At 37.4% G+C, this 20,424-nt stretch overlaps 1 protein-coding gene across 3 annotated transcripts in view; it reads right to left on the bottom strand.

The window, feature by feature from the left end:
• The window catches only part of UBN2 (ubinuclein 2), a 100,139-nt gene that overhangs the window by 29,154 nt on the left and 50,561 nt on the right, over positions 1-20,424 (bottom strand). For all 3 annotated transcript variants that reach the window (XM_059171988.1, XM_059171985.1, XM_059171987.1), the window contains exons 8-14: positions 15,868-15,997; positions 12,746-12,864; positions 11,916-12,029; positions 11,190-11,333; positions 10,390-10,440; positions 8,435-8,477; positions 3,315-4,862 (exon numbers count right to left, since the gene is read on the bottom strand). In XM_059171988.1, the coding sequence (XP_059027971.1) occupies positions 3,315-4,862; positions 8,435-8,477; positions 10,390-10,440; positions 11,190-11,333; positions 11,916-12,029; positions 12,746-12,864; positions 15,868-15,997 (2,149 nt within the window). The remainder of the gene's footprint in view (positions 1-3,314; positions 4,863-8,434; positions 8,478-10,389; positions 10,441-11,189; positions 11,334-11,915; positions 12,030-12,745; positions 12,865-15,867; positions 15,998-20,424) is intronic.

The raw sequence follows: 20,424 nt of genomic DNA, 5'->3' as shown, positions 1-20,424 counted from the left end.
CCCTTACCTATGTTAGCAGCAATCACACTCTACCATATTATTGTTTTAATTTTTCATAACACTTAACATTTTTAAAGAAAATTTGTTTTTATCTTTCTACCTAGAATATATGCTCCCTGACAGAAGAGACCTTGAGTATGGGGTTTACCCTAGCTCCCCAGCACCTAGAAGAGTGCCTGGCACATAGTAAATACCTCAGAAACATTTGCTTAAGGAGTGAATTATTTTGGGAATTATAAAGTGGCAAAGACAGGATTCACAGAACATCAGTTAAGCTGAAGGGCAAGAAAGAAGAGGAAAGCCTTGAGCAGGAAGTTATTAAATACAAAGCAGGGAAAGGTAATAATCTGAACCCGGAAAGATTTTAACTTGTTAAACCTGTCCTTTTCATTCCGCAAATGAACAACAGATAGCTGAAGATGTCTTTCAGACAGGTGCTGAATGTTTTACCGGCACAGACAGGGAATCTTCTTTTAGTGTTAGAGTTCTAGAGAGACACGATCTAGAGACCAAAAGGTTTCAATGAGAGGCTATGTTAAAAAAACAAAAACAACAACAACAAAAAACAAACCACAGGTTCTCCCAAAGTTATAAAAAACCTTATTCAATTACTGATCTTTTCTTCAGTCAAACCAGTAAGACAGAACAAAAAGGATCAGATCTGAAGGCAGGATCAATAAGGCCTTCAAATCATAGTCATTTTGTAAAGGATGAAAACCAGAAGGAAGGAGCTAACTTTTTGGAAATACAAATTTTGCCATATAGGTTCCCTGCTGAAATGAATTGGTATGCTAAGCATCTAGGTTCTCCTGGGGTAGATGATCAAATACAAGAAGGACTGGCAGGAAAGGGAAGGGTGAGGGGTGGCAGCAGAGGTGGGGAACAGAACTCAGAGACTCTGGAGATGACAAAGGATAAAGATTTAACGTTCAATTCAAAGTGAAAGGGGGGAAAAGGCATTTTTCTTGAGGAAAAAAGCCAAAAACTTAAAATAAGAAAGCAAATGAAACCACAGTTTATGGTTTAACTCAACAGAGATAATACTTTACATAGTCATGGATTTAACCGAAAGTTGTAATTTTATTCTTTTAGGAGAATGGCAAAGGTATAAACACAGCTAAAAGCTTTATCATGACAAGAGATAATAGTAAAATGAATAATTGTCTTCCATTCATTCTTAATATTTAAAAACACAGAAAAAGCTATGAGAATTAGAAGTAACTGATATACCTGGGGGTATAGCTCAGGGGTAGAGCATTTGACTGTAGAAGTAACTGATGCTGGGAAGGAGGACCCATGTGGCAGGAATGTTATAATTCTGAATTTCTGTTATAATTCTCTCCTTTACTCAAACTGAGGATTAACGTTAAACATGGTCAATATTTTAATAAAGGTGATACAAAAAGGAATGTGAACTAACTTCCAGACGTTAGTTATAACTTAAATTTTACATACAATCCCTAATCAGTTTTTTTTTTATTTCATTTTTGATGAAAGTAAAATTACACAGATAAAACATCAGTGAGTACTAGATTCCAACTAGTAAAGTAACAGTTAACTGAATTTTGTTTTATATTAGAGTTCTGGAGGGGCGCCTGGGTGGCTCAGTGGGTTAAAGCCTCTGCCTTCAGCTCGGGTCATGATCTCAGGGTCCTGGGATCGAGTCCCGCATCAGGCTCTCTGCTCGGCAGGGAGCCTGCTTCTTCCCTCTCTCTCTGCCTGCCTCTCTGCCTACTTGTGATCTCTCTCTATCAAATAAATAAATAAAATATTAAAAACAAAATATTAGAGTTCTGGAATAAATGAATTCATTACTAAGCCTACCGTAATGGCAAAGTAATGATCTGGGTTTCATATGTTTATGAATACTAATGCTTTGTTTGTACTCAATAGCAGAAAACATCTATAAACACCAAGGTAAAAATTCTTTCATTAGATGTTCCTATTCCACATCAACAGGAAGCAGTAAAAAGAACACTTTCTAAGACAACGGAATTCCACAAATCAACAAAAGTCATGTTTTCAAAAAACACTTTGGAACCTAAGAACACATCATAACATGTTATGTATTTTTTTTAAAAGCTTGTTATGAAACAGCATATTATGTGAAACCCATTTTCTTGACAAGAATCCAAAAAAGTACTAGGAATGGGGGACTTTTCTTTTTTGTGTATTTGCCTACCGTGAATATGTATTACTTTTTGGGATGGGGGACAGGGAAGAAGAATCTTTAAGAATCAAACTGGTCACATGAAGGACAAATCTGACAAGTCTCAGGATACAGGGAGTGGCAGAAAGATGAAAACAATGGCAGAGAAGATGACATAGAAAGGAGAGAGACAAAACATGAAGGATAAAGAGTTCTCAACAAACCTAGGTCAAATGGATCAGAAATGATAATGAAACAATCACTGAAAAAAATATTCTTGAGCTGAAAAAGCCACCAGCTATAAACTTACAGATTAAAATCTAGCCTAATTCGAGAATACTTGAAATTCAACGAAAAAGAGAAAACCTTACTAGCATTTAGGCAGAGAAAACACAAACAAGGGAACAAATATTGGAATGGCCTCAGACTTCCTATAATCCTCAATACTAAGCAAAGGTTAGTGGAACAGTATTTATACAACATAGGGAGGGAGACAGTTAATGAACCCAAGAAGTCAATATACTTAAGGGTGACAGTCAGAAATTATCAGGTATGCTAATGCTAAGGTAAAATAGGTATGTGTTAGCCTTCTTGAAAAGACTCTGAGTGAGGCACTCCCTCTAACTGTGAGATAAACAAATTAAAATGGGGAAACGGTGGAATAAAAGGATTATTGATGGTAATTTGACATAAAGAATTATATATGAGTAACTGCAAAATTCATGACAAATAAAAAGTTTATTTGAAGACAAATGGCTAAAGAAGAAAAACCCGTATGTACAAATTTGATTAAATACAAAAATCAAAAAGTTGGCAGGGGAAAGGGGACTAGAGAGAGGAAGAAAGTGAGGGTATGTTAACTTCGTAAGTTACTGCTTTGTTCTGGACTCTGACAACATATCATTTTAACTATGCGTTATGTGTTTTTCAAAAATTGCGGAAGTACGTATGTGCTACTTTACCGGGGGGAAAAAAAATCCACATCCCAACAAAAACCTCACCCACCAACTATCCCCAGTACTGTGATGTCAACATCAGGAAATTCCTTGGCCACAAGCTGTAATAAGCTATTAGGGACAACCCATAAGCACAGTTATTGAACAGACTCAAAGGGAAGATCACACAATCTTACACTTTATCCCACGAACGTATGTAACATACATACCTGCACACTGGCTGTTACCACTGAAGACCCTGAGGCAGAGGATGGTCTGTGTGGAGTAGACAACGGTTTAGTAGCACCCTGTGTTCCACTTCCTGTTCCCCCAGAGAGACTAGTCCTATTCACTCCGCTTGAGTTTAGGCTGCTACCTCTGCTGGCAGGTACATTCACTGCGATGCCACTCAAGCTATTCTTCCCAACAGTTCCAGCGGACGAGGAGTTGGTGAGCTTTGAAGGGGCCTGAAGATTTTTTGTGGCTGGAAGGCCTGAAGTGCGATTGGAGGGCAGCAAATTCAAGGTGGGCGACTGTCTGCTGAGGTTTATCCCACTGGGCTGTTTGTGGACTGGGTTGTTACCGCTGGAGTGGCTACTCTGGGCTACGAGTGCATTTGGACTGGAAGAGCTTGGGGGTACAGGAGGCTTGGGAGCAGGGTTGGATTTCGAAATAAGTTTAGTTGATACTGAAGGCTTAGCTGACAGAGAGGGCTTAGGCGAGGCAGAAGGCTTAGGCGAGGGCAAGGGTTTAGGAGATGTGGCAGGTTTTGGAGATGCGGCAAGTTTGGGGGATGCAGCCATTGAGAAGGGAGATTTGAAACCCTGCGTGGACATCTGTGACACCATAGCCTTGGCTAAGTAGTTACTGGAGGTAGTGGTGCTGGGTACTGTCCTAGAAACCAGGGGATGGGACCCTTGAGAACCATTTCCAGGTGAGGGAGTCGATAAGGGAAGGCGGTACATGAGTGGCTTCTCCGAAGTCTTAATAAGCGGGGATGAACAGGCAAGTTGGGGATTATTACTTAATTTCACCACTGGGTTGGTCTGTGATTTACTAATGGTTGCTTGTAATGGAGACACATAGTTTTGTTGGACAGCTGAATGCTGGTGCACCTTTGTTACTTGTGTTAACGAAGAAGCATCCTGGGCCTCAGGTGTTCCCAGAGCATGAGAGGAGGCAGCAACTTGGGCTTGGGAAGAAGAGGACACGTGGGTCTGTGAAGAGGAAGCAGCATGAATCTGACTCGACCTCTGTAGTCCTTGTTGAAGCAGCCTGGCTGGCAAAGGTTCCAAGGAAACTTTAGGGTTCTGAATTGAAGAACCAGCGATAAGGCCTGAAGAGATGCCAGTATGAGCTAAATCCTGGGGTTTCTTTGGTACTGGCCCTGTGTGACCGGCAATAAGACTGGATGAATGTGCAGTCTGAGGAGAATCTAGTTTTTTAGGAGCAGCCAGCGGCAACTTACTCATGATACTTGCTAATTTTTCTTCTCTCAGTCCTGGGCGAGGTTTTGCAGTTGGCATGCTTATCCTTGAGCCAGCTGGAGGGCCTTTGTTCCCATTGTTGATAACAGCTAAAGCTTCAGAAACAAGATCCAGTGCAGGTGGATGGAAAGAAAGGTCTTCATCTAGTGAGTCATCAAGGCAGATGGTCTCCTGGGCTGGTGTAGAGCTAGAGCTGGCAGAGGCCACCGCAGATGTGCTAGAGCTCACTGAGGGACCACCAACGGAAGCCGCCAAGGATGCAGTTTTCTGGTCCTTTTTTGGACTATACTCCTAGCATAAACAGCATTATAGTGGAACAAATTAAATGATTAATAAACTAAACTACTAAGTATAGTCTAAATAAACTACTAAGTGTAAGTCTTAAAAGGACAAAGAACTTCTCACAATGATTAAAATTCTACTGGAAATCTTTAGACTGAAAAAACCGAAACGGTTTTGAGGACAGAGCTCTTAGGCCATAAGCATCTGATACATTGCACACAGCTGCCATACCTTAGTGAGCTCTTCTAAGAAGCCGTGAAACCAAGCCAAAGGAATGTTCGTATACTACTTGCATCACTGGTGAAATCCTTCCTCACCCCAGCCTGTGTGCATCCGATACTGATCCAAATCCATCTGTTCAGGGACTATACTCTTTTTATTCTCCTTGTACCTAGGAGAAATTCTGCCTTTATCCTAAGACTCTATCCTCCTAATGTAGTATGGTTTTTGCTGGGATACTGACCCACATTTTCTGCTCCTTGTATTTCTGCCTCTGTATGCCCTGTCCATGGGTGCCCTAGCCACCCAGAGCCAATACATAGAGAAAATGGTACATTCAAACTGGGACTCAATCCAAGCATACTTCAACTATGTCTTCTATTCATTATGGTCATTTTAATTTATTCAACATATATTTACTAAAGTATCTACTATGAGCAAGGCACTGTACACTAAGAAAACAAGGTTATGGGAATTAAAATTCTGAATACGTAAGATAATTTTTTTTTTTTTCAAAACATTTAAGTTTCAAGGAAGAGAAAAGAGAATTAGAACCTAGTTTAAAATATTCAAACAGCAAAAGAATTAAAAAGTAACTTTTTCGGGGTGCCTGGGAGTAATGTATCAGTTGGATGGACTTCCAACTCTTGATTTCAGCTTAGGTTCCCATCTCAGAACCCTCAGATTAGGCCTGCATGGGCCTCCGAGCTCAGAGCAGAGCTCTCCCTCTCTCTGCACTTCCTTCCCTTATCCTCCGTCTCTCTCAAATAATAAATAAAATCTTAAAAAAAAAAAAAAAGTTGTCTCCCTTAAAAGGCAAATATAAATTTGACTCATGTCATTTTTAAGATAATGAAGAAATACAATTATTACATAAAAACCACTTCAAAATTTCTTTGATTAGTTTCTTAAAAAGAAATCCAAGTAAACCTAAACCCAAAGTCTTGAATTCCACATCAGTTTATATAACCACAGCACTTACCTTAACCATAGTGGGGAAAGAATGGAGAGGAAGTGTCTTTACCATCACCCTCTAAGGTATTACAGTAAAGAAGCTGTTAAGAAGGCTGTTAAACTCTAACTTCCTCAGCAATTTTTCTAAGCTGCTATTCTAAAAGCCCTGATGGAAAACTCCACTACCTCTCAGAATTCTGTAGTATAACTGCATTAAGTTCAAAATTGTCTGTTAAGATGAATGGGTAATACATATGAGACACGTTTGCTTTGACATGCCATCCATCCAAGTTATGATTAGTGAAAATACCATTTTTATTTAGAAAGAACAGAAACTAAGGGTGGGGAATGTCCTGGAATAATAATGGTAACACTACCAATAGAACACTGCTTTTTAAAGTAACTTTTCTTTTTTTTTTTAAGGATAAACTGGTTTCATTTTTAATTTTCTTCCTTTCTATGTATCTATCTATTTATTTATTTATTTTAAGTTCTAGACCCAATGTGGGGCTTGAACTCACAACCCTGAGATCAAGAATCATATGCTCTTCTGACTGAGCCAGTTAGGTGCCCCTAAATTAATTTTTTTCTTCTAATGTTAAATCTACTCACGAATACTATATAAATTTATACTAGCAGAGATAATTGTCCAGAGAGTATATAAATGAGTCTAAAAAGCAGGTTATCTCATTTAGAAAATGGCAATTAAATCTGAATAAATGAATGACTGTTTGGATGGCTCAAAGGAGGGCTGGCAAGGACAGAGGTCCAGAAGGAGGGATGGTGGTTGTGTATCAGAAAGGAAGAGCTTTTTTTCCTGGAGACTTTTACTTTTCTCCTTACTGTTCTGTATTTCCATATATTACCTTTGTAACTAAAATAGGTATTTGAGGGGTGGTAGGGCAAACACGAATCAGCAATATAGTTTTTCTATTTGGGAAAAAGGACAGTAATTTAATCACAAAGACACAAACAAAATAGGTAATTCCCCTACACCACCCTAGTCATTATTAGAATATGGATAAACATATGCTTGAATAGATGTATCAAAATTTAACCAATACTCTATGGCGAGTATTAGGAGTGTACAAATAAAGTGTCAAAGCAAAGCAAGAACTCAACACATGTGATGCAATACTGGCTCATTATTATTTGGATTAGAAGACAAATGAGGTAGGTAAGAAAAAAGACTATTTACTCTGTATTCAAAGAGCCTCTAATGCTAAAAGTTAAGAAGGCCACAGAGTAACGAATACTGACCTACTGGCCATAACCTCATAAGCCAAGAAACTCATCTATTCAAAAAAGATGAAAGCTATGGGGAAAGTCTAAAACCTAAAGGCTGTTGGCTTTCTTTACAATTTTACTTTCACATGATTATAATTTTCACTTCTATAGATTATACATGATTCTTTTTCAACTCTGCTTTGTCTATTTGGTATTTTTGTCCCTTCTCCTTCTTTAAATATTAAACAAGTTAAATTCCTTTATGTTCTAAACCCAATAAATCCATCACTTGCCCTTCTCAAGGATCTAATTCTGTCAGATGTTTCCGCTGGCTCTCACTCATAGCAACTTATTTCCTCGTGTTTTCATATTTTAAACTCATATTTGACATGGTATATATGTGGTAAGCCTTTGGGGCCTGGGATGAAACTGCATTATTCCAGAGAGAATTTGATAAGCCATTTGCCCTGGGTTAATAACCAATCTAATACCTTTGCATTATTTTCAACGCTTGAGGATTCCCCAGATCTTGCAGAAGCAGTATAAATTAAACTCCTAAACCAGGGAAAATTCTCAGGAAGGACTTCCTTCCCCTAATCTAGAACTCGGGCCAAGACACCCAAGTTTCTTAATCTTTCTGCTGGTGAACGGATTTTTTTTTTCAAGTCCTTCCTTTTACTAAAGATGTTATCCTTTGAAAGTCCCAGGTTTATGCAGAGTTTCAGTCTAATTCCTAACCTATGCAAGGCAAGAAACCCCTATCTGCTGTGGTCTGAGAAGAAATTTAAAAATAAACCATAAAGTGATGGATGAAAATCAGCAAATGCACCTAAAGGCAACCGAAGTTTCAGTGACAGATTAACACTCCAGCAGCTTTTTCTCTGTTTCAGGCCTTAGGGATTTCTCTTACATTTCTGTAATCTCAACTATGCATTTAAAGCATATTTGTTATATTAAAGGATATTTGTTTTTACAGAACACTTCTAATTTATATTAGGTTAACTCTTACAATTTAATTCTCTGAAATACAATGGTTCTAGGAGTTTTACAAAGTTTAAAAACACCCTTCTTAAAAGTATGGAATCTATCCACCTGTGCCAAATACATATATTCTTTGCATTTTAAGAATATATTTCAACACTCCCCAATTATGATTAATTAAGATTTGGTTCAATATTTACCTTCACTTTGGGTTTAGGTGCAGGAATCACCTTTTTCTTTGCCCTAAAACAAGAGATTAAAAAAAAGGTCACCATTAGGAAATTATAACATAATCTTGTCATTACGTGGGTAACTTCTTATGCTATTTGGAAAACTCTATGAAGGAAGGAACTATAATTAAATGCTCAGTTTATATGTGAATATACAGTATCATTTCCTCTAATTTCAGTCAACTGGAAGAAAGGCCACACCCTTAGCAAAATACCAATTATAGACAAAGGTTTTTTAAAAATTAAATGTAAATGCTCAAAATTAAAAACAAAAACAAAAACAAAACCCCTCAAGACAGGTTAACAAAGCTTCCTAAGAGACTCACTTCAAACAACTGGTAAGAATTTGTGATTATTTATAGGAAAATAAAGCCTCAAGAAACTTTCAGTTCAAATTAAACCATAATTTGAGGAGAACCACTGCCAAGAAGTTGTAAATGAGATGACATTTTAAAAACAAAACAAATCTTTGTTTTTAGAGAAAATTATTTTAATATACAAATTCCAATTAAAAATGTCAAAATGACAGGAAAAAAAGGCAAGAAAAATACCATGGAGCCTGGAAACCTTTGGGAACCAGTGTGAAAAAGTTTGAAGACAAAAAAAAACCTTACAGTTCCATAATAAGAGGAAGTATTCAATGTTGAATTAAAGGGTTAACAAGCCAAAATACCTCACACTGAGTACTTCCATTTCACTGAGTTGAAAATGAGTTGAAAATGTCATCCATTAAATTAACAAATATCATGATTAAAATGGTCAATATACAACTTCATTAAGGGAACAGTAATTTTCAAAGTTTTTTTGATAAAGACCTTTGGGGCCCACATATCCCATTGATTTCCACTTTCTGATATTAAAAACACGAGTTGGTAATAGTAATAAAGCTATTTAAAAAAAAAAAAACTGGGGAAGAGGATCTACGTAAACATCAGTTTTAGGTTTAAAGGAATTAATTATTTCTACCCTGAATTGTAATAAATTTGATTTTATAACAGTGGGGAAATTAAAGGCCAGAAATATTACTCACACCAATATATATGTATCCCCTGCCCCAGGATAACTAAACCACCAGCAATAAACAAGAATGGCAAGAACTGAAAGCCATAACCAACCCAATACAACCCTGACAGTATGCTAACAAAGTGTCCTTCCTAAGCCTTGCAAACATTTCCATTGTGATTGTATGCAAGGAGACGGAGAGTTCTGTAAGGTTACCCAGCTGTTAGCCAGACCTCTTAGAATACTGAAATACAGTGATCCATAAATTCTTAGCAACTTACTAATTTAATATTTTATTAACTATTGCTATACTTCTATGCTACAGAGAAATAGCTCTAAGTTGTAGGTAAAAATAAAATTCCTGAAGTCAACCAGTATTCACCCAAAAATATAACCACGAAAACTCCAGCTTTTTACTTTTCCCTCTTAGGTTAAGAGACCTTTCTTTAGTACTCACATCACTAAGGAAATACCCAGTTTTGAAGAGAAGGGAAGGAAATGAAGAATAGGTTACTTTTTGTGGAATGAAACACTCTGCAAGGCAAGGCAGGGTAGGTATGTATAGGAAACCATCTTGGAATGCACAAGGCTATAGGTTAGCTACATGAATGGTCACTAAGAGAGAAAGAAAAAGGACCACAGAACTGGAGGGAGGAAGCCCCAGGAACAAAGGAAACCATCAGAACCTTCCTATTTACATGGCTCCTACCTAACAAATCTTGGGCCAGCACACATTCAGTTTTCTGGATAATAAATGTGTTCTCAGGTTTACACAAATAGTAAAAATGATTTTTTTTAAAGGCAGTAGTAAAATGGGAGACTATTCAAATGTACATTTAAGTACTATTTCACCAGCCCTTGTTTACTAAAGCACATAAGGTGAGCAAAAATAAATGAAGAAATCTGGAGTCTGTTTTACTCACGGAGCAGAAGTAAGATGATTATGTACACTCCGGCTCTCCTTAAAAAGCATTCTGCAAAAGTTAAAAAGACATGATTATTTTTGTGTAACAGATCTTTATAGCCAATTTGTCGTTTTAGTTACACGGTTTTTCAGCAGTCTATTACTCGCTTATTTATCAAATGAAAGTTATAATGGCACAGTAAATTCAAAAATCTATTTTATGGTCAGTTTTATAGCACAGTTATTTATTTAAATCTTTAACAGACCTTTTTTTAAATTGAAGATGGAATGCTTTAAGATGACAGAGATAGCCACATCTATTAATTTCAACATTCTTAACTCTTTAAACTTTAAATTGTGCTACTCTTAACTTCTGAGATACCACTCCACATTGACTATTTTCAACAGAACCTAAGGTTGGGACTGCCTTTTCTACACTCTCCATTTTGTATTTAGTTCCTGATCTTCACAATACCCATGTGAAGTTCCCCTCCCAAAGTTCCTAACCATCTTCTACTCCTCCCATTTCTCTATTAGCAAATTTAGGTGCAAAAAAGAAAAAGGAGTTGGCCAAAAAAATAGAAAATAAAAAAAACAAATAACCACCCATCATGTCTATCTCTGTATCTCCACATCCATGTGACTATTTTGTCTTTTAAGTGCTTGAAGTTTTCAAAGCAGAGGTCATCTGAGATGACTAGGTTCTTTGTAAAATGAATGTCATATATGTGTGTGTGGGTGTATATACGTATATATGTATCGTTAATAATAGCAATAATAAGAAAAGTAAAGTAAAATCTAGGATGTCATATTTCTTACCTTGCCTGCATCCAGCCCTTAGGCCACAATGGTTTCACCTCTGTCTCCATAAAGGATTTAAGATAATCCTCAGCGGACTGGCTTTTATTTGGCTCTAACTCATAGCATCCCAATTTGATCTCAACAAGGTTACATAACAAAGTTCTAAACAGATTAAAAATATATATTTATATATAAATCTGACTGCAAAATTGTGGAAAATTAAGCTTGAAACAGATTTTTTTAAAAGCACATAAATCTGACAGCAATAATAAAGACTATTATCTCAAGAATTCAGATGACATGAAGATAAATAATTTCCAATACACATCACTCATTGCAACTACAGCCAAATCCCCAATATGAAACAATTTCCTTTGATACCTTTCATCTAGGCACCAAAGATTGAAAGGGATAGTCCTGTAGCCAAACCCTCTACTTGGGTACAGAAATACTGGTAAAAAAGATGACTGATTAAACAAGTATATGGAGTACTTCACCTTCTGAAACCAGTATGACTTAATTATTAGAAGATTAGCTTATAAAAAGTAGGATATGAAAATAAAAGTGAGAGCACTCTAAGAATATTAGGATCAAATCAATCTTCCTTTGAATGAATTTTTCCTACAGACTAATCTTTGGTTGTTTCCAATCTACTCTTTCATTTACTATATATTCTTTTTTATTAGAAACCTTAGTTCTGCATTATCTATTTGGTTAAAAGTGAAGGCTTTGGTTAAATTTTACCTGATGGTGTCATTCCAGTGGAATTTCTTTCTTGGTCCTATGACACGTTTCCCTGGTTTCTCATCATCATCTTCCTCGGATCCATTTTTTTCTCGTTCTTCATCTGTTTGCAACCTAAAAATGAAAAAGATTTTATGAAGCAGAGTTTTTTTTTTTTTTTTTTAAGATTTTATTTATTTGTCAGAGAGAGAGAGTCATATAAGCAGGGGACGCAGCAGGCAGAGGGAAACGCAGGCTCCCCACAAAGCAAGGAGACGACTCAGGACTCACTCTCAGGACCCTGGGATCACCACCTGGGCTGAAGGCAGACACTTAACCAACTGAGCCACCCAGGTATCCTGGGAGGCGGAGTTTTAGCCCAACAGTGCCTATGATATGCTCCAGAAACACTTAATAAACTGCTTAACTGAATATTAACTCAAAGGGGAAAGTGAAGGGGACATCTACCTTATATGTAATACTTTGAAATGTGTTATAAGGTGATTTGGTATATAAGGTTTTCAAACTGTAACATAAGGCCATGAATACTTATATTTCAGTTCAGAAAATATTTGTGTCCAACTTCAGCCAAATTGGCTGATGTGTGAAATGAGTGACCAGTGCCAGCTCTTGCTTTGATCACTCCCATACACTAAATCAAGAGACCTTTTGCTTTTAACACAAAAGCAATTGAATGGGGGAGTGTTGTGTCATTTAGAAAACACTCAATACACCACTTCAGTGGTACATGTGGATTTCTACTTGGTGGTAACATCTACGTAAGACCAATCCTTCAGAGCTAAAAATATTTCTCAAATGCAAAAGCCGCTCCAAACAGAAGAGGTACATACTTGGCACACTTAGCTTGACTACGAGCTTGGCAGTCCTCCTGGTATTTAAATAGCTGTTCAGGCATCACGTTGCTAACAGCCAGTTTCAGTTTTTGCAGAGGTTCTCTTAAACGATCATCCTGAGGAGAAAGTATACTAAAAGTTTTTTTAAAACACATTTACGAGAATTAAAGCAGATCCACAAAAGACACTGATTATGGATTTGAAATGAAAACCCATTTTTTTAATGTAAACATATTTAAATGTGGATGCTTCTCCTACCACACTGACCTTTCATAATGCACACCGGATAAAAAATTAGGATGACCATACTTCCCAGACCGCCAACGAGAATCCCAGTTTTTGCTTGGTACCCCCAGCATAATTAAGTGTTCCTGACATTTTTTTCTTAAGATTTATTTGAATTTAGTTGACACACAATTTATTCCTTTACAGTCTTAAAAATGCCCCAGCCAATAAATTATATGGACACTTTAAGATTAAATACAGATCAAAATCTATATGCAGACTACTACTGGTTGATCACTATTATGAAGAGGAAGCAGTACCATAAGTGGAAATATTGCTTTGCAACACTGGAACATAGGATTCGATCTGGGAGACTACAAACAGGATGCTGGCATCCTGTTCTTTCATTTAAAATTGTTACTAAATATGACTTATGCTGCAAGCAAAAATGCAAGGTCAAGGCCAAAGAGGAAACTGGAAGACTCTTACTATTTTCATACATACCAATTAATAAATATAACAGCACATATGACACTGTCTGCTATAAAAATTCCATTAAAAAAAATGTGAAACATCCAGTATCATGGATCCTAGGTGATCACTTCTTAATTATGTAGTTGAGACTATCTGGAACAACCCAAATATCCATCAACAGTAACATGAATAAATTAATTAGGATGTATTTATAGAATGGAACACCAAACACACTGTACAGCAAATGTACTCCAAAAATGGGAGTTCACCACATGTAAAGACACAGATAAATCTGAGGTGCATAATGTTCAGTGTAAAAAAGTCAGTCGCAGAAGAAAAGTATGGAGACAGTGTGACTCCATTTATACGAAGCTCAAAAATATATAAAATCAAACAATATGGGGGACGCCTGGGTGGCTCAGTTGGTTAAGCAGCTGCCTTCGGCTCAGGTCATGATCCCAGCGTCCTGGGATCGAGTCCCACATCGGGCTCCTTGCTCAGCAGGGAGCCTGCTTCTCCCTCTGCCTCTGCCTGCCATTCTGTCTGCCTGTGCTTGCTCTCTCCCCCTCTCTCTCTCTGATAAATAAATAAAATTTAAAAAAAAAAAAAAAAAAAATCAAACAATATGGTACTTAGGGAGTAAAAGTACACATGCTAAAACCATATGAAGAAAAGCAAGGGCTAAGACAAATGTCTTCTTTTACAGCCAAGAGGAATACTAAATAACATCAAATATCAAATCTGATATGTTCCTTAGAAAACATCTGATAATGTATAAAACGTTGTTCTCCTGCCTCTAGATATTTTTTTACTGGTACCCACTCTGTCATGTGAATGTATGGCATTTAGCTCCAACTGCCAGTGTCTGAAGGAGCCAGGCACAGACACAAAATATGTGATCTCAAGTACATTTCATTTGTTTATTTCTCTGCTTTAAACTGAGAAAGATTTCCCAATTCAGAAGATTTTTTTTTTTTTTTTTTTTTAAAGAGAGAGCACACACACGCATGCATATGGGGAGTTGGGGAGGGGCAGAGGGAAAGGGAGAGAGAATCCTGACCAGGTTCCATGCCCAGCTCAGAGCCTGATGAAGGGCTCAATCTCAAAACACTGAGATCATGAAATGAGCCAAAACCAAGAGTCAGGCTGTTTTATTAACAGTTATATAATACTTATAATAAACAGTTCTATGTCTCTCAGATCACATTACAAGTGGTCCAGGGCACCACATTCATTCTCCCATTAGAGCCATGGGGGGCCTTAGACAGCCATGTTGTGCTATGTGACTCCCAACCTCTGGCCAGAAAAGTTTTGGTTGACCCAAGATAGTATAATCAGATTTTCTGACCCAAGAACTTGGATTGGGATGAGAGGGCTAAGTCAGTCTCTGTGTGTGGCTTTTCTGTAATATAAAACCTTGAGTTCTGCCTATTTGTGTTCTCTCTCTGTCAGTTAAGTAAATAAAATCTTAAAAAAAAAAAAAAAAGTAATCTTATTTTCAGATGACTTACAAGGATAAAAATGAGACATGGGGAGATACGTAGAGAGAAATAAGAGTTAATCTAAATTATTAGTTCCCATCCCTTCCTGGCTGTATTTTTAATTCCATGAAATACCTTTATTAATAGAAAAAATGTCATTTTTGGTCTTAAATTACATTTAAGTTCTTTTCCTTTACTTGCAAGTTATAAATATTTTTAAAATATATAATCAAATAAATCATTAAGGGAAGTGTAATCAGGGCAATGAAGATACTAAAAACCATTTTACATGAAGTGAAGAAGGGGACACAATACAAGCTTTCAAAAACATGAAAGTTGTGAAGGTGACAATTATATTTATGAATAGACTCAAAGGTAGAATTAGGACCAATGGGGTAGAAAGCACCTGGATTTGTCTCAGTGCATGGAAGAATTTTCTGATATTACAATGAAATATGTTTCTGACCACTGGAAGCATTCAAACTTAGACAATTACCTAGTGAGGTTGTAGGGGAGGAGACTCTAAGCAAAACATGGATGATTACACCAAAAAATCTCTAAGTTTACCCTGGGATTCTTTCCATTGGTTTGTGTAAAGTAGGTGTGAACATATCTGCATAGATCCAGCTCAGTAATGAAAAAACGGAGTTCTAAATCTGTCATATATTTCTTGAGGGCAAAACTGTATCAGCTGTGGAACTGAAGTTATTTTACCAGTCCAAGAATCTATGTCTTAGAAAACATTCTCATCTAGACTTATCAACTGTTAAAAAATGTAAGTTTTTTCAAGAGATCCAATATGCCTTTGACAACTCCTATAGTTATTCCATATGTACAATAAGACTATAAAGCACCTAACAGACAAAAGCCCCCAAAAGAAACCAGTCTCTTTATAGGTTATAAAACTTGAGATATGGATATTATTATTCCTTGTCTTACCTGGACGTTGAGATGTAACTTCTTTAGACGTTTTACCAGTGTTTCTTTATTGCATGGCACAAAAGCTTCAAGATGGGAGTAGACACCACTACGGATGACAGGGCCTAGTTCCTGTAGCTGTAACTCGATGCTGAACAAAAACAATGACAAATAAATAGTACAGAGCTTCCTTCAGGTACTGACACAAGCAAGGAGGCAAAGGCAGTAACTCTTCCCTCGTTTTATCTTTCCATGATTTCCTAAACAGTATTTTTCAAGGAGAAAATATAGAAAGAATTTATACAACAATAAACGGGTGAATAATTTTTTTATGAACAGGGGTAAAGTCTACATTTTGGGATAAAGCACAGGAACTCAATTAACCAAAAGCTATTCCCTCAGATAGATATTCATATCCTCTCTCCCTCACTGCAATTGCTACGCTAGAGAGTTACACAGTTTTGATGAATTTAGAGTATTTTTTCCTTACAGGTGTTTAAAAAAATTTCAGATTTGGAAGAGGTGAAACCCTTCGGGATACATATACAGACTGTTTTTCACCCATCTTTGTCTCCTCCTTTATGCCTGCACTGCATAAGCTAGATATTTAGTAGTTTGTTCAATTTATTCCAATTCTTCATTTCCTGTTTCCATTTGTAAATTAGTTTTTTAGACCAAAAATAAATTGTTAAATGGATATTTAATGTAATAGTTATTAAAAAATAAAAAATAAGAAAAGGAGAAGAGTTTTAACAGCCACCATATATATTCTCAGCAGGACAAGTCTACTAATCAATAACTGAGGTTTCTACTAAGATGAAAGACACTGTATCTATCTGGCAGCTGCTATTGTAGGAAGGTAGGAACACATATTGATTGGAAGGCCAAGACCAAACTGGGGCTCTTGGCAAAAACTATGTCCAAATCATCCCATTCTTTTATAGGAGAAGGTGCAGATATATTTAATAAATAATTTTCACAAATATAAGATGAATCCAAAGAGTCAATTAACAGCATCTGGGGAAGGAAAGAAGCCCTCCCATATCAAGTATATCCATCACTTACAATATACACTGCAATTTCAGAAACAACAAAATGTGGAGAACTATGCTCTTAGCACTGGCAATAAAAATTCTTGGTATTAGAGAAGTCAAACACATAGATGAATGGAAACATGTTTAGAATCTATAAGAACCAGAAGGTCAAATGCAGAGGATCATATGGGATACAATCACTACGGTCATGAATTCTGTGTATAAACATTTGGTTTAAATAACATTAAAGGAGGAATCTTTATTAAAAGTCTAGACTCTGGGTAGGAGGCTTTCTAGGCTTGGACATAATTAAAGATTAATTAAGGCTGAAAATAAAATAGAAACTCCAAGTAATAAGAGATTCCAAGTAAGAACAGAGTGACTCAATACACACTTATAAAAATCGGTGGTTTCCAAAGAGAGGGGAAACTCAAAAACACAAAGAGCTGACTCCCTGCTCCTATGCCAATACCAGGTAAAAATTAGAGAAACATATTATCCCTGAAGGTTACCAAAACATTGGTCTATCACAAATATATACAAATTCCTACCTGAGAGCAGTTATATTTTTAGCACACATCCCTCACACATTTAACTTTTTTTTTTTCTCACTAAGAATTCCAATCTTCTAAGGTCTAAGAAGTACCTAAAACACATGGTAATGAAAAGTTTGAATTTCAGTAATTTTCACATTTCAAAAAAATAAAGGTTCCCCTAAAGCAACAAACTTTCCCTGAGCCTGTCTCCTTCTATCTACCAGGTTCTTTCACTTCTTTAAGTGAAGTCTATCCCCAAAGCAAATATTTATGCATGGAAGTTATGACGGATGGGTCTCAAACCTCTAATAATAAATTATGAACACATGGATCGCTACACGTTCTAAACAGATAAAAATATACTGGGACCATCTGCTGACAATGCATTAGAGGACAAACATTGGGTTTTGAGTAACCCACAAACGGGTATGTGAAACCCACTTTTTTAAAAAAAATATTTTATTTATTTATTTGACAGACAGAGATCACAAGTAGGCAGAGAAACAGGCAGAGAGAGAGGAAGAAGCAGGCTCTCCGCTGAGCAGAGAGCCCAATGCGGGGCTCGATCCCAGAACCCTGGGACCATGACCTGAGCCAAGGGCAGAGGCCTTAACCCACTGAGCTACCCAGGCACCCTGAAACCCACTTTTTTTTTTTTTAAAGATTTTATTTATTTATTTGACAGACAGAGATCACAAGAAGGCAGAGAAGCAGGCAGAGAGAGGAGGAAGCAAGCTCCCTGCTGAGCAGAGAGCCCGATGCGGGGGCTCGATCCCAGAATCCTGGGATCATGACCTGAGCCGAAGGCAGAGGCTTTAACCCACTGAGCCACCCAGGCGCCCCTGAAACCCACTTTTATATCTCTCTCTTTACAAGGCTCTCACTTGCCTCTGAAGAAGCCTCCAAGAAATGAAACATAGGAATCCTTAGCTCAAGCAATGGTCAACTTTATAAACAATATTCTTCTGGCTCAGGAATACTTAGTCTTATTTGTATTTTCACACAGAATTCCAGAAACAGTCATTTCCCCACAGTTGATATATGACTATCTTCCTATCCTATCAACCCTCTTTTTATTATTATTTTTTTAAGTACGCTATACACCCAACGTGGGGCCTGAACTCATGACACTGAGATCAAGTCACATGCTCTACCAACTGAGCCAACCAGGCACCCTTCTCCCTCTTTTTAAAAAACAGAATATAGGGGCTCCTGGGTGATCAGTTGATTGTCTGCCTTTGGCTCAGGTCATGATCTCGGAATCCTGGGCTACAGCCCCAAGTCAGGCTCCCTGCTCAGTGGGGAGTCTGCTTCTCCCTCTTCCTCTGTCCTCCCAGTCCCACTCATGCCTTGTCTCTCAAATAAATATATAAAGTCTTAAAAAGAAACCCAGAATATATATCTCATTCAATCATTTTAAAAATACTAGCAAAAGAAAAGCCAACTATCTCCAAGTGAATACTTAATTTCCTGAATTATTCCTCTAGTGTTCCATATATCTTACCAACACTGTCCACATAACAGAACCACTGAAAATCAGTAACTGAGGACTTAGGGAGCAGTAATCTAAATACAAAATCCAAAATAGTTCTTATTTTATAGCAAGAATTCAAAACCCTGTTGATTGATAACACACAAGAGAGAAGTAAATTCCTCCTAACCCTAAACAACTTAAGAGTATCTGTTGAACACAACTCAGGTTGGATTGGGATCATGGGCAAAGAGTATCAAGATTTTATTAGCAATGTATGCATGAGATAAAGGAGGAAACAGGGAAAAGAGGTTAAGCTGGCAAATTGTATATTTGCTGATCCAAGTCAAAATCAATTAAGCAAAAAGAGAAAGTGTTCCTATTCCAACAAATTCACCCCTTTCTGCCCAGCATAATGAGGCAGTGGTGAGGCAGAGCCAATACACCTGGATAATTTCTTTAAGAATTTACTTCCCGGGGCGCCTGGGTGGCTCAGTGGGTTAAGCCGCTGCTTTTGGCTCAGGTCGTGATCTCAGGGTCCTGGGATCGAGTCCCGCATCGGGCTCTCTGCTCGGCAGGGAGCCTGCTTCCCTCTCTCTCTCTCTCTCTGCCTGCCTCTCCACCTACTTGTGATTTCTCTCTGTCAAATAAATAAATAAAATCTTAAAAAAAAAAAAAAAAAAGAATTTACTTCCCAAAATAATCATGTACCGTGGGCTCTCAGTCTAGAGAAACAAGGAATATTTGTTTAGGAAAGTGGAAACGGAGGCTAAGGGCATAGATAAGTGATTAAAATGGAAAACATTAAACTCTGAACACTACAGCTTTATAGTACTGGAGGCACACTCTGTGAAATAAAAAATAGACGGGCTCTAACAAAACTCAAGGATTTAAGATAGACATAGGGAAGATTAAGGGAAGTCTGCTGGGGCAGGGGGATGCCTGGCTGGCTCAGTTGGAAGAACATCCAACTCTTGATCTCAGGGTCATGACTCCAAGCTTCACACTGGGCATGGAGCCTACTTTAAAATAAATAAAGTAAATTTTTAAAATAAAAACAGTTTTTAGAGGGCAGGAGGGGCAACTGGCCAGCTCAGTCAGTAGAGCAGGTGACTCTTGATTTGAGGGTCATGAGTTCAACACTCTTGCAGGGTGTGGAGATCACTGAAAAGAAGAAGAAGAAGAAAGAAGAAAGAAGAAGAAGAAAAAGAAAGAAAGAAGCCTGTTAGTGGAATGCTGATATTCTGCTTATCTGAGATGTTATGTCCCAAGGATGGTCCTTTCTTTCTCTCAGGGGAGAAAAGTCAGTCCCTCTTACAGAAGAGTAAAATAAAAAAGCACTGTCTTAATCATAGGAAAAGGACCTGATCCAGTAAACTTGGGGCTCTCCCGGTAGAAAGAAAAAGCAGCTAGTCAGATTCCTGATTAGGGAATCTGGGACAGCTCTGGTTAGTAATGGTTACACTGTTTATTGAATCTGGGGTGTAAAAGGAGCTGGCGCAGGCAGGAAGCATTTGCCTTGCTTCCAGGCAGAGAG

Source organism: Mustela lutreola, chromosome 4, assembly GCF_030435805.1.
Source record: "Mustela lutreola isolate mMusLut2 chromosome 4, mMusLut2.pri, whole genome shotgun sequence".
In the NCBI taxonomy this organism is placed as follows: Eukaryota; Metazoa; Chordata; class Mammalia; order Carnivora; family Mustelidae; genus Mustela; species Mustela lutreola.
Note: the sequence above shows the minus strand (reverse complement) of the source record. Positions and strands in the feature narration are given on the sequence as shown.